The sequence below is a fragment of the Silene latifolia genome, chromosome 8 (assembly GCF_048544455.1).
Source record: "Silene latifolia isolate original U9 population chromosome 8, ASM4854445v1, whole genome shotgun sequence".
Taxonomy (NCBI): domain Eukaryota; kingdom Viridiplantae; phylum Streptophyta; class Magnoliopsida; order Caryophyllales; family Caryophyllaceae; genus Silene; species Silene latifolia.
In genome coordinates, this window is record NC_133533.1 from 7,745,992 (window position 1) to 7,760,855 (window position 14,864).

At 36.8% G+C, this 14,864-nt stretch overlaps 2 protein-coding genes across 2 annotated transcripts; one reads left to right on the top strand and one right to left on the bottom strand.

Annotated features, from left to right (window-relative positions):
- The first annotated feature begins 638 nt into the window (after positions 1–638).
- On the top strand, positions 639–4,249 carry LOC141596226 (uncharacterized protein At4g18257-like). The gene is made up of 3 exons (XM_074416326.1): positions 639–1,151; positions 2,169–2,486; positions 3,634–4,249. The coding sequence occupies exons 1-3, from the start codon at positions 856–858 to the stop codon at positions 3,797–3,799; spliced, it is 780 nt and encodes a 259-aa protein (XP_074272427.1). The 5' UTR covers positions 639–855; the 3' UTR covers positions 3,800–4,249.
- Positions 4,250–5,456: 1,207 nt separating this feature from the next.
- On the bottom strand, positions 5,457–13,730 carry LOC141596228 (DNA replication licensing factor MCM3 homolog 3-like). The gene is made up of 17 exons (XM_074416327.1): positions 13,553–13,730; positions 13,352–13,467; positions 12,411–12,619; positions 10,888–11,018; positions 10,571–10,809; positions 10,005–10,241; positions 9,721–9,875; positions 9,410–9,618; positions 9,122–9,287; positions 8,845–9,041; positions 8,679–8,738; positions 8,499–8,603; positions 7,520–7,731; positions 6,666–6,734; positions 6,386–6,527; positions 6,158–6,260; positions 5,457–5,755 (listed from the first exon to the last, which is right to left on the bottom strand). Exons 1-16 carry the CDS (start codon positions 13,616–13,618, stop codon positions 6,204–6,206), a joined length of 2,370 nt encoding a protein of 789 aa, XP_074272428.1. The 5' UTR covers positions 13,619–13,730; the 3' UTR covers positions 5,457–5,755; positions 6,158–6,203.
- Positions 13,731–14,864: the final 1,134 nt, after the last annotated feature.

A 14,864-nucleotide genomic window follows, 5' to 3' on the forward strand; every position in this document is an offset into this window, starting at 1 on the left:
ATTACCAAACACTTTTACTAAATCTGCTAATTGAAATATACTAGTCAAATCTGTTAATCCAATCTGTCATTTATAATCTGTTTGACCAACCTGCTTCTGCTAATATCAATCTGCTGATTACCAAACATGGCCTTTGTGTTTTGATAGAATGATAGTAGACATGGTAATTGGGTCATTTGGATCGAGTTATTTTCGGTCAACAATTTATGGAATCCTTTACTGATCAGATTATTTTTGGATTGAATCACTCCAAATTATGTCATTTTTAGTTGTTTTAGGTTATTTCACGACAAGATCTCCTCTTAACTAGGAAATTTCATATATCAATTCAAGTCGGGCTTTGGTCGGGTCTATTGAGTCAAGATCGGGTCACACTTTTCAGGTTATTTTTCATCTCGAGTAAAGCGTTATTGAATCGTTTAACTTTTTTAAGTCTATTTAACAGAAGATAATAATCAAATACTCTTTCATTTATTTGATTTGCTCCGCTTTAAATTAGATTTTAGTTGTAATTGAAGTTACTCATTTTGAGTATCGGATTGAATTATCCATTTGGATTTTTGGAACAATTTTCGTGATCAAGATTCAAGTCTAAAAGAGATAGAGGGAGAACAAAGAACACGGGTTAAACATTAACTAATTAGTAAAACCGTCTTACCAATAAAAAACCGTCTCACCCGTAAAACAAAACACCTATACGCCCTACGGAGTACGCACCACCACCAGTGCCAGTTCTCGAACACATAATCAATCAAAAAACCCCAAAATAAACTGAAAACCTAAAAAATTACCCACCAAAATCACAGAACATTCAAATTACAAGAACAACCCAATTCAATTCCAGTTCAAACAATAATGGGTTCAATAGCAGATGAAGAAAAGAGAAACAAAAGAGCAATATCAGGTGGAACAGAATCACTAGGATGGCTTACAGAATCTTCAATTATGCCCAAAAAACACAAGGCAATTCAAGGTGTTGGTGCTTCTTCAATCATGGAACTTAAAGCTGAGCTTTATAAATCTCAAGAAGAATCCAAGAAATCTAAAGATTTATCTGCTAGTGATGTTGATTATCATCGTGCTAAGAAGAAGATTTCCAATGTTACCCCTTTTGATCGTAAAAATTCCGGTGTCGAGAATCGGGCGCATTTGTATGGTTTCTTCTTCTTGTATTGTGATCTTATATTGTGCATTTTGGGTTATTTGTGTTCAATGATTTTTAAGGGTTTTTGGGTAATGTCCATGTTGTGTTTTGATGCTTTTTTGGTGGGATTTTGTTGATTGGAATATATTGGGAATTTTATGTTACTTGTGAAAATGAATGATGTTTAATCGTTTTTGTGTGATGCCAATGTTGTGTTTTGGTGTTCTTTTGGTGAGATATTGATGTTTGGTTGAATTTATATGTTTGGGAATTTTGTTTTTCTTGTGAAAATGAATGGTTTTTAAATGTTTTAAGGGATGCCAATGTTGTGTTTTGATGTTCTAAAGGTGGGGTTTTGTTGATTAGTTGCTGAGCTTATATGTTGGATTACATGGAATAAAGCAAAATAGGTCATTCAACTGATTGTGCTTCTTTTTACTACGAAGTAACAGTAATTTGCCACAATTTTCATCTTGGGTCATTCCGGGACATTCTCCTTGTGTTCCTAACATAAGGGTATGGCAAGGTTGCTATAGTTGTGTACATTTGAGCCTATTACCCCGTAATTGGTAGGAGCCGTTGGGGTAATGTCGTTGAATTTTTATGTTGGGAAGCTTAGGGGCAGTCCTTTGGTTGATATGTTTGCTGTGGAATGTGAACATTCTGTGTTTGTTGTATAGAATGAATGATTTTTAAGTGTTTTTATGAGATATCCATGTTGTGTTTTGATGTTTTTGTGGTGGGATGTTGGTCTTTGGATGAATTTCTGTGTTGGGAGCGTTAGAGAAGTCAGAAGTGCTTCGATTGTACGTCTTTGTTGTTGATTCTGAACATTTTGAGTGTTTAACGGGGTGCAAGAAGTTGGAGATACGTTCTTTGTTCATATCAGTCTCTAGTTGACATATATAATCATAATAATCGAATTGAGCTTTCTCATCCCTTCTAAGCGACTGTTCTCGCAATGGTTGCTAATTGGAATATCCGCTTCAATTCACTAGTTGACCTATTTAACTCGTCATTGTAGGGATAAGCTTGCACTCAAGGCTGAGAAAGATGGTTCTAACAGCTATGCGGCGTTGGAGAAGAAGGCTGAGTTGTATGAAAAGCTTGCCAAAGGAGAGCTATCTGATGAGGAAGACAGAGAAAAGTATTGTGTTGATTTTTCCCGAAAGAGTCTCACAGAGGACGAAGTGAAGCAACAAAATAACAGTTCCCCTGCTGCTGATGTACCTCTGAGAGAAACTAATGAAGATGATGATTTTATTCCTTTCAATTCAAAGTCCAAGGGTCTGGGCCGTTCAGCTGTAACTGTTGACATGGACGAACACAGACGATTTATCAAGTAAGTCATTTGGTAGACCTAACTATGTTCATTTAATCATGTTCTTTGTGAAATCGGCGAAAGTATGATTGTGGTTCGGTGAATACGATTAGAATATATCCATCAGTGCTGCGAGAAGTTATTTGTTAGAAATAAATGTAGCGGTCAAAAACTCAAAATTAGGTCGCATTAGGCAACGAATCTTCAGCTAAATGTGACGTTTGATGTCCAGATTATTTTTGGATGGCTATCTTGTTGGAGTACCTTCTAGGCAGGTGATGAAGAATTAAGAATAGTAAAGATTCGACTGTGTCCTAAATTCGCACTTGCTTAACTAGCATAAGAATCTCAGATGTAAATTGGCCGACCTTCTGCATGCTTTATAGTCTTAGAGCTCTTCCTACACAATAATCTTGGCCTCTTGGGATTTCCCAGGATCTTAGAAGAATGGTATTTTACCGTATTTTACTGGTGTGTCTTCTGGAAGTGGAAAGAATCAAATAAATGGGGGTGTATATTAGTGTTCGTTGATTTGTCCTTTTCTGATAGACCAAAGGCAAAGCTTTATTTGTACTTCGGCTTTGGGTATGATGGAATAAAGCACGTTCATTTGAGTTTATGAGGAAGGCTTTGCTAATTGCGAGTTACACAATGGATTTAATCATGAAGGGGAGGTACTTTGTTGTTTACACCTTAAGCTTGGCTAACAATTTAGAAAGTTGAACCTCAATAATGTTTAGTTAAAAGAATCGGTCTTGGGATGTTAATAGAAATGCTCAATCCGTAAACAAGTTACAACTCTGTGTCTAGCCAATATAGTTAGAGGAACAAGATTGATATTAGAGAGGAGAAAGGAATACAAGGAGACTAATTGGGGAAGCTACTTTTAGTGATCTCGGCCATGATCTACCCTTCATTTTATGGATGATATCGGAATGTGTTGATGTAAATTCTAGTAAAAAATTTTGCCTTAAAAGAGATGAATTGCGTTGGGAGTATCGGTTACCTTACTACAGTGATCTACTTTGGTTGTAATATGTTATTCGGGGGATTTATTACGGTTAGAGTGGGTTGACTTGTAGTTGGTTCTTTTTTGATTACTTCTTTTTGTTGTGTGTTTTGAGGAAGAAAACAGAGATTTATTGTGCCCATTTTTTCGTCTTTATAGGGAAGTGCACGAAGAGGCGAACGACGCCAGAGAAAAGGTGTCAGAAGTCAAGCAGCGTAGGCAGGAACATGCAGCTGCTCGTCGAGAAAAACTGAAGCAGGCCTACCTTCGGAAACGTTTGGAAAACCTGAAGGCAACTGCTGCAGCTAAGCAAGACCAAACTTGACTCGCATGTGGTAGGCTGTTAATCTTCTCACATCATATTAGCCATCATGTGACCTGTCCACATAATACATGCTAGTATCCGAATTTTGAGCACCAAAGCCGTATCCTGCCGAAGCAAAGGCGCCCATTGGATCGACATTGTGACACTTACCTAGACTGATAGTATCGAATTTGGAGCACCAAAGCCGTATTTTGCTGAAGCAAAGGCACCCATTGGAATATTGGATCGACAGTGCGACATTTCTCTAGGTGCTACCTAACACTTAGATTAGACATGATGTAATGTATGTGCCACAAGCTGTACCATGACTCCATGAGAGCATGGATGATGGGGATAAAAAATGGACAGATGTATGTATCGTCCGAAGGGCGTCCATATTACTGAAAATATTACTGAAAATTATTGAATTTTTTTTAGCATTGATCCTGATAGAAAATGAATGTTAACTTCTTCGAGTTGGATTATGATGCTAATGATGATGATACTCTATATTTTTAAGAGTACATGAATTTCAACAGATGGAGTATAGTAAACTAATAATTAGAATTCTGGAACGCACTTTTCTTTTTTGTGTAAAGAGAGCCACAATGACGATTTGATGCTGAAGGGATTTGAACTCAGGTCATGAGCACCACCTCTCGTTAATGAACTTAATTGTTTTAACTTAATAATAGAACACAATAAATTGACCTGATGATTGCTGAAACATGTATGATCACCTTGAACTTGAAAATACATTTTGGACTTGAGGACAAAGAAATGGTTGCACTCATTGAACCTGACTTAACCTGACTCGATAATGAACCAACTTGAACTCAACACAACCTAAAGGGTGAAGATTAAACCCGAACGTTATATTATCCTGGCCGGATTAATATTTGTTACAGGACGACCCTATCAAAAGGCGTAGTTAATCACTCATTTAGTATCGGTATTATTACGAGTATAAAGTAACATTTGTTACAGAACAACAATACAGACAGCTCTTACCTGGAAAGAGGAGACACCTTATCAATCATCATTCACATAACATGAACCCTATAACAACTATCCAGCCTGTTAAGTTAATGTACTTTGTAATTTAATCCACACACTAATAAACCATTAGTTGGCTAATCATTGTCGTTATTCCCAATACCTTACTATAAATACACCTTACTTACATCTCCGTTTCACTCAAAAATCAAGCAAGCAAAACCGAAAACATAATTTGAGCTTATAGTTAATCTGTTAAGGGAAGGAAAATGGCAGCTTGCAAATTAACCTCCTTGGTCGTCGCAATCTTAATGTTGGTAACCTTATTCGCGACCTTTGGAGCTGCGGTTACTGAAGATGCAGGAAGCATTGCACCTTCTCCTGCTATGCAGAGTGCTGGAGTTAACCTACATGTTTCCGGCATGCTTGGACTTGTTGCTTCTTTGGTAGCTTTTCTCTTCTAATCATAAGGTTTTGACTTCTCAAGGTTAATTATTTGTTATCGGATTTTACTGTGTTTTTCAAGTAATTCAGTACTTACTATTCTTTCCCCTGAATATCTGTATTCTTCTGTTTTTATTCAGTAATAATCCAATTTTTTACGTCTTTTTTGCGTTTTTCACAATGGAGTAACTAGAAATACATTGCATGAAAATCTTCAGCAGGAGATAAACACCAGAAAGAAAACGAAACATTGTCTATGTCAAGTCTCGAGAGAGTCTCATACATTAAAAGTCGGAAATTTCTGGCTCATTCGTTACACACACATTGATTGCTAAATAGTGAATAAATTGAACATTCTGATTGCTAAATGTTACAGTTTGCCTTCGCAAAAGCTTGACGGTACAACTCTGGCTCTACAAAGTTTAGTTGCAGTCTACTTGAGCTCATTACTACTCAATCTTCGACATAATCACTACTTGATATGCAAACACTTGCTCATGATGAAATTGCAGAACAATCCTCGGCTAAAACTGACCCCTGCCATCAGCAAATTACAACAACATTACCCCAGTGCCATCAGCAAATTAAAAAAAAAAATAGTTAAATTGCAGACTGCCACACGGTTGAGCAACAAAAAACTCGCTAATGAAATCAATGCAAGTACTAATCAACAATTTGTACTGATTAAACCAAATAAATTGATCAAATATTTCCAACCTTCCCATCCCCAATGAGGCCAAAGATTTCTCTATTTTATTGCGACTGGATTATGATGAAATATAGCAGACTAATTCACTAATCTGGCTGTACAGAAGCAGCCAAATAGCCAATGCAATTCTAGGCTATTTATGTAAGAGCGCATGAGACACTGAGATAATGTTGATGAAAGTTCTTTTAAAGCATACGCAATATACTGCAAGTAGAAACCTGAATTCATACCATCAAATGTGTTCTGGGACTGATTTAAGCATCTGGTCAGGAAGAGTTACATCATGTGCACCATATCATCCACGATCATCAGTCTGTTGTCTGATTGCAGCCTCTGCGCAAGTTAATTAAACTTCCATTAATCGAATGAATATGTTACCAACAAAATGTAAAAACTAAAAGCTAGTCAAGGAACTAATCAAGGAGATCCATCGGATGTCACTGATCAGTGATCAGTACCTCTAAGAGAAGCATGATTTCTGCCCTAGAGTAATTAGTCGCTGCTCCTGCATTCATTATATTGTCTATCTCTGTGATGGATATCACATCCAAGTGGTTTGCCCTCATGTGCTGGCCCAATGTAGTATCAAATCCTTCAACTCTGTCAGTTTAGAATGCGTAAGGCAAACATGATGAGTACCGGGTTCTCATGAAAAAAAACTCGGAATTCTTTACAAGATTAGAAACAGTTGAAATAGGAAGCAAACTGCAATGTCGCTCAAAGTTTGCCAACACACACCTCTCCTGGGATATGTTCATTTCTGTGTTTGTAGGAGTCTCGTCTTCTTCCATAGCTTCTGTTGCTCCACTGGATAAACAAAAGCTCTAATCAATTTGATGCCAAAATTTTTGAGTTGTCCGATGCAAAAAATAATGTCATTACTAAACCTTGGATTAAGCCCCACAAAAAAATTCATTAGCCACTAATTGTACCTAACCTTATAATTAACCTACCCAATTATTACCAAAAAGGCAACACCCTATCTGTCCCGCCACAAACAGCCACCCTAGCTCTCCCAACCTGCATCCCCTTCATACAATCCTAACCAGCCGGCTGACCACTCTCCTCCATCAACCTCCCTGTAACCCCTACCGCCACATCTTCGACAAATGCACCTCTATCCTCCCTGACCTCCCCATCTTAGCTATAAAAGGTGTGAGGCCCTCCAAGCCGACAAAGCACAATCCAGCTATGTTACTACCATATTCATATTACCTCACGTATATGATAACTGACACTCATTCATGATATGTCACTATAACATTTCATTTTGAGCCAAATAATGAAATTTTTTTATAAACAGCTGAGATCGACACTTGGGGACATAACATGTCAGATGCTTCTAATTGTGTTTAAGTTCAATCGTCCACTAGTGAAAGGATGAAAAACACAAAATACAGAGTGGAATTTTCACTAATGCATTCAATAAACTAAAATACAGATATAAAAATGTATGTGTGTGAGATAAAGCTTGGCACTTGAGCTACGGTGGTGGTGTTTTTTTCCGTCAAAAAATCTGAACTAAATCAACATGTCAAACACCAAGGTAAATATGATGGAGAAGTATTAGGACCATTATCAAAGTGGCATACCCTTCAGTTGCCGTTCCATCACCAGCTGAGCTATTGTTGTCACGCCGAGTGCGGCGCACACGTTCACTGTTATTGCCATCATTCTCAGCTTTGCGTTTCCTCTCATTCTCTCTCTCCCTCTCTTGCTCACGGTCTTCCATGTCTGTCAACTCCTTATGATATATTGCGAAATTCAGAACTTTCAGAGCAGCGTCAACATCAGACTTTGTAACCTGTTAGGAGTTAGGACAACTAATTATCTCTTTAAAATCATTCAGAATGGGAAGTAAGATGACGTACAAAAGATAAGACTTTTTTATTTTCTTTTTTTTGGTTTCTCTTATGCAAATTCTAGCATTCTTGACCAAACCAGCAAGGGGAAGAAACGAAGTAACTAAAACCCTGCCATCAATTGGTCAAATACACTGTTCCTAAAAGCCTCCATCTTCTTTTTCCTTTTTATTAAGTTTTGTTTCACCAAGTCACCTCCCCAAATGTTCTTTCAAAGATAACTAATGAAAGTCAGAACCCTGTCTGTGGCTTGTGCAAGAAAGTAGGCCATGTGGTTATTTGTGGCCGTTTACAAAGACGTAAAAAAAACTGTTGTTTACAACTTTTGACATAACAAATGATTGGTCATAGAACCAGCTTATTATGTACATAAGAATGGTCCCATGAGGTGATTGCTAGAACTATAAACGCCATCCAACAGTGATTCTATCAGCAGGCCTATACAGTAATGTGGATATAAAACAGCGAAGAATCGAATCAATACAGCATAACCGTTATTTACAGGCAATGAATTAGTGAAAATAATTGTAAGAACTCAGGATAGTGTAAGAATATTAATAGATGCATTCTAACTCGTTTTCCTACAACTACGCTGCTGGAGTATAAAAACTTGACCAAATGATGTATTACAGACGTGGGAGCTAATCCACCACAAACCCAAACAAATAACCAAAAACACACGCTTATTTAAGGATTATAGTAGAATTACCGTTCTGCTTAGCTTCAGCTTGGCATGTGCAGTAGAAAGCCGTATGATGGTTTCTAATGTTCTAGCGGTGATAGGAAGAGTGCCACCGCCACCACCACCGCTACCCTACAATGGATTAAAATTACAATTGATGAATTGAATACATCCTGAAAGAATCCTTCTCGCTAGAAATAGGTATACCTTTGCATTTGAGTTGGCATTTCTTAATTCTGCATATGCAGTTGCAATTTGTTCAGATGCCTGCCATAGGAATAATCATTTTTAATAGTCATGGCATTAAATAAATGTCTATTCTAACCAGCAAGTCAAACACAAGAATGTAAGATGATGGGGAAAGGATAACTACCTCATCACTCAGCTCAGGCTGAACCCTGTGCTTTGCATAATGAATGTATTTCTTAAGAAAATTGATTGTGAGCGTATCTTGCTTCCTACCCTTTTGGACCTTCTTTCCGTGCAGCATCCGGTTGAATTTGACAAAGACAGATGAACCAGCATCTGCCTCTTCTTCTCTCCCAAAAGTCCCATCTTGTGTTCCGTCACCTAAATTACGGAACTTTTTTAAGTTAATCTCTGTATTAAATGACTATGGGAAGTTAATTAGCTACTAAAAGAGTAGCTACCTCCATCTACTGCAGAACGATACCGATGCATACGCAAGACATGCTCAGATATATGTCCATCAATCTCGGGATCCATTTGATCCAAAACAATGAACAGGAGATCAAATCGAGAAAGCAACGAGTCTGGCAATCCGATATTCTTTGTTGGTGTCAGTGATCGATCATACTGTAATAAGCAAAAACATCAACGGATGTTTAGTAGGTTATTCAAGATGTCAAAAGATGATAAAACACACAAAAAAAATATATATAAAAAGTTCACGAAATAAAATTGGCAGCTGAACGTACAGTTCCATAAATGGGATTTGCAGCTGCCACGACACTGCATCGAGCATTCAGAGACGCATGGATACCAGCCTTGGCAATGGTCACTGTTTGCTGTTCCATAACTTCATGTATAGCAACACGATCTTGATCATTCATCTTGTCAAACTCATCAATGCATATGACACCACGATCAGCAAGAACCATAGCGCCCGCCTCAAGCCTCCTTTCCCCTGATAACAAAGTTAAAGTCTAACCTCTTTTTTTTGGTACGAGAAGTCTAAACTCTTTGTAATAAGAAAAGTTAGATAACAAGAGCATGAGAGGAACAATACCTGTCTCTTGATCTTGAGTTACGGCTGCTGTTAGACCAACACCAGAAGAGCCCCGGCCAGTTGTTGAAATGGCCAAGGGAGCAATGTTCATAATTGCTCGAAGCAGTTGAGATTTTGCAACAGAAGGATCACCAACCATCATCATGTTTATGTCACTGAATATAGTTTGTTTTTTAAGATATTTAGACGAAGAAAGATCAAGATAGGTCATCACACAAAAGGTGATGATAAGAAAGGGATAAATAAAATTAAGAGCACAAGACTTTGATAAAACAGAAACTCACCCTCTTAAATGTGTCCCATTCTTCAAGTTCTTCTCGATTCCACCAAGCATAAGTAAGATAACTGCCTTCTTAATCCACAGATGTCCATAAATAGATGGTGCAAGAGAATTAGCAAGTAAGTCGAATGTGTCTTCTCTCTCAGCCATCTTTTTTATGTTTTTTAAGTCTTCAGTGGCATAGATCGGTGCATTTGCCTCCTTATTGAGCAGGGTCACATTATTAGCAATAAGAACCGTCCTGTAATTAGATTTGTGAGAGTTAGCATGTTTACACAGGATAAGGTACAGCAAAATGGCTCACGAAAGTACTAAACTCTAATTGTTTCATATATCATGAACTAGTAAACTTTGCATGTGTTTTATCATCAATTTTAAGTATCGATCATCAAGAAACTGCTTTATAATGTTTTAACAGAAGGGTAAGGCTGCAATGCTGCATACATATGCCCCCGGCCCCTCTTTACCCCACAATAGGTGAGAACCATTTAGGCATTGCGGTTATGTTCTGGTTGTTAATAAGGAATGACACAAATTCAAAGAAGTGAGAGCCATCATGATTGAGCCAACCTGAATACACCATTCACACTGCCACTACTTTTTCCAGGAAGTGCTTTATAGATCCCAACTATCGCAACACGATCTCCAGGTTTGCAAGCATCTACCAGATCATCTTCCACTATGATATCTATAGTTCTCGGAAGCTGACCAGGGGCTGATTTTTCAGGTACTTCTTGCATTGATAGGGTTTGATGATCTTTGTATTTGCACAAACCATATTCAGTCACCAGTAGGTTTCCATTTTCATCCTGCATATATACTTATACCGTAAACAATAATCCATGACTTCTTATTAAAATAAATGATTCAGGACCATTTAATCTTACCCTGGTGGGATATACAGATCCAGTGGGTAAGCCTGTAGTTGACGTTATATCCCGATATTCACGAGACATAAACTTGCCACTCGAGGGACAAAAATGGACACTCTTGACTACCTTTGGCCTCACAAGAGAGCCTGAAATCAGAAACACCAGATATTAAACAGCCAAATTTCACAGCCACAATTAAGCAAGTAAAGAATTTAAAACTGTTAAACAAGTCAGATTTGACGCAATCCAACATGTTCAGCAGTTCAAGTGTTCAACCAATTAATGAAGAGCTGGTTAATTAGATGCCAAAGAACAGTTGCCCAAGCAGCGTATCATTCAACTAGAAACCATCACTACTGAACCAAATTAAGGTTACTTCAGGAGGCAATCAAAAAAGGGGGAGTCTAGTTGATGCCTATTCTCTAGCTAAATGTAAAAATGGAGAAAAGAACCAAATAAAACCTTAACCTATGCCATAAACTGCTTAACCCTTGGGTTGGATGAAATGATTAGGTGGAAAAGGGAGGTGAGGGAGGGAAACAATTTTCCTTGCATGATAAGTAAATTTGGCTAGAGTGAAAATGGAGGGGTTTATTTTCTCTCCTACAAGCCAAATTAAATATCCTAGTCCCTCAAGCATAAAGAAAGATTTGTGCAGATATACGACTTTTCCCTCCCCTCTCGTCCCCCTTCTTCATACTTTTGTACCCAAAAAAGCTTTATTCACTAAACGACTAAATTTTTTTCCCAAAATTTACAAGTCTCGTCCAACAATCTATCCTCAACCTAAATGATAATTTCCTACCAAATAATATTTGTCAATGACCAACATCCAATGCAAATTATACACCCCAGTCTCATTCGAGCAACATGAACAAGCTCAGCTTTAATACTTCCTAAGCCAACTCATCTGTTTCTAGCAAAACTCAAAATAGCTAAACTTTCTTCAAGGACTCGAGTGAATTTCGGGTAATTTACACAAGGCAATTAAGAGGGATGGTGAAAGAGGATAAACTGATAAAGTGGTGGTTGGGGGACTCTTATTCTGTGTGAGGATAACACATTACACCGTGAAACGGTTGTCCAACTGTTATACCAATGGCCTTGCTTGGATTAAGAGTAACTATCACGGAGTAATGAAATTCAAAACAAAGGAAAAAAAGGAGGGGATGTGATGGTGTTGACGCTTGACAGTTAAAATAAAGAGATGGTAATGACTATTACTGTCATATGAAGGTACTCCATTACGACATCACCCTACAGAGAAAGCAGGTAACTAGTACCCCTTTTACAAAGTAATTATCAATGTTGCTTCATCTAGTTCCTCTATCCAACACCTCCATTATCCCTTACCAAAAACCCTTTAGTTTAAACTAGTCCTTCATGTAAATACCGAAACAACATTCTCATAATCAAGCTCAAATACCAGGAAAATCAGTAAACACTAATCAACTTAAAAACCACTTAAATAATCGTCACAAGCTCAGATTAACCTAAATACAACCAGAATCAATGTATGCAAGGTGAAAGGAACGTACATTTGGTGACAATGCCCTCAACACAAACCATGGAACCAATGAACTGAGATAACAAATCACGCGGTGTAACCCTTCTAGAAACAAAAGGACCCTCAAATCCAACAGAAACCGTCTCGCCTTCCTTCAAGAACTTTGGATCAATGTTTTTTGTCACTTCCGTAACTGCATCTGCAAATGGTTGCATATACTCGCTCGGACTCCTCAGCATCCTAAAATAAAACATCAATTTTTCGCTTTAAAAACTCCATTTCATCCTAATATGAGACAGTCTCATTGTTCAGCAATAACACAAAGACATTGTCTCCGAATAACCTAAAATAAAAAATTATATCGTGAATTACACCAAATAAGCTAAATTTAAATTAACAAATACATAACCAGTTTAGCAAGCCATTAATTACCAAAAAGTACAGACTTTTTTGCTCCATTGGAAATTAAAAATGAGACGGTCTCAAAACAATTGATACAGATAAACGAAGGAATTAAGTCTGAATTGAAGCCATAAAGGTCGGAAAGGTTGACGATGAGACGATCTCACTCTACAACAACAATAACAAAAAGACATTGTCTCCAAATAACCTAAATTAAAAACTAAGTCCAAATTACACCAAATGACCTCAACTTCACAATCGAAAAAAACACGCAACCAGTTTAGTAAATCATTTAACTCGACTAGAAAACAAAATATGAGACGGTTTCACAAAAATAATTAATTAACATAACTAAGTAACAATCTATAGTTCTGCACGGAACCAGTTCAGTAAATCATTTAGCTCGATTAGAAAACAAGATATGAGACAGTCTCACAATAATTACAACAACTCTCTGTCTCATTCATTTGTTTACCTTTCTCTACAACGAATATTTTAATCAAAGGTAAGCAAATGATTGAAACGGAGCGAGTAATAATTAACATAAATTAACATAAATAAGTAAATAACCTGCGGATTAAATCGGAATTGAAGTCATAGAGATCGGAAAGATTAACAATAAGGCGGTGACGAGTTTTGTTAGTAATCATTTTCCGGATCGATTCCATGTAAATTCCATGTCCGACCTAAACAATAAAAAAAATTGAAATAATTCAGATGATTGAAAAGAGGAATAAATATAACGGTAGGGAGGAAAATGAGGCTACTTACGTCGTGATCGAGGAAATCGAGGAAAGTTCGCTTGTGAGCGGCGAAGGCTTCGGCGCTGATATCCATCGTCGTATCGCTGAATTTTCAGACGGCGGGAAGAGAAGAGAAAGGAGAGTGAAGAAGTATGAGAGTGAGGGTTTGGTTTGGTTTGGTTTTGGCTAAGAATAGGTTTTTTTTCTGGTTTTGGCGGGAAATGAAGTGATGTTTGTCTATTTGGCGGGAAATGTTTTTATTTTTTTTTATTTTTTATTTTTGGTACATAGGGAAATGTTTTTATTATATTTAGGGATTTATTAGTGTGGATGGTAATTAGGGAAAAAAAAAGTATTGTACATTAGATATACTACCTTCCATTTAATGAGTTTTAGAGTTTTTTTTTATATTTTTCTGTAAGTTTTAGAGAGTTTATAAATTATATTTCAGCTAGTCTTGACCTCTCACAAAAAGGGAGAGGGGACAAGGTAGGGCACCCTCATGTGTTTCTCACTCACCTCTCAATGGACATTTTGTGAGAGGAAACGGTATCCGTCACAAACTTGTGACGGATATCGCCCGTCTTCAATGAGATTTTGTGATTATATTTTAGTTTCATGACCGCAAAAAACAAATTTTTCTGAGTTTTTATGTAGTTTTTTTGAGTTATAATGTAACTTTTTGAGATAAACTCAAAAACTTTATAATAAAACTCAAAAATTTTAAAGTAAAACTTAAAAAGTTTATCTTAATGCTCAAAAATTATATCATCTGATGTATTACATCAAATGTATAATCCATTTACTGTTAGGGAGAGGTGTTCGTTCAGTCAGGCCAAACTAGGTGGACCGAATAGTCTAGTACCAAACTAAGGAAAGAACTGGACCGAAGGTCGGACTGTGATTATGTTGGAGTTGTCTGGGTCGAACCGAATTAAATGGATCCAATTTAATTTTTTAAGCAAGTGTATTGAATAAGCAATAACTCACGTGATATTATAAATTTTATTCCAAATTAATTTGAAGTATAGAAGATCGTTCGTGTAAATTATAAATACAACCAATGTACCAAAGTTTATAACATTTTTAGAAAAATTATGTATTTCATATATATTGTAGGCACATAATATATACTCTACTAGTATAAACTTCTTTGCAATACATAAACGGTATATATAAGGTTTTACTTTTAGTATACTGGTTATTTAAAAAACAAAAAAATAAATTTTACTACTCATTTATTTTTCACGTTTATCGTCCTTGTATTTTGATTTTGAGAAAAACAATCTATCTATAAATACTATTAAAAGGTTAGCATAAAAATGTCACGTAGACAATGC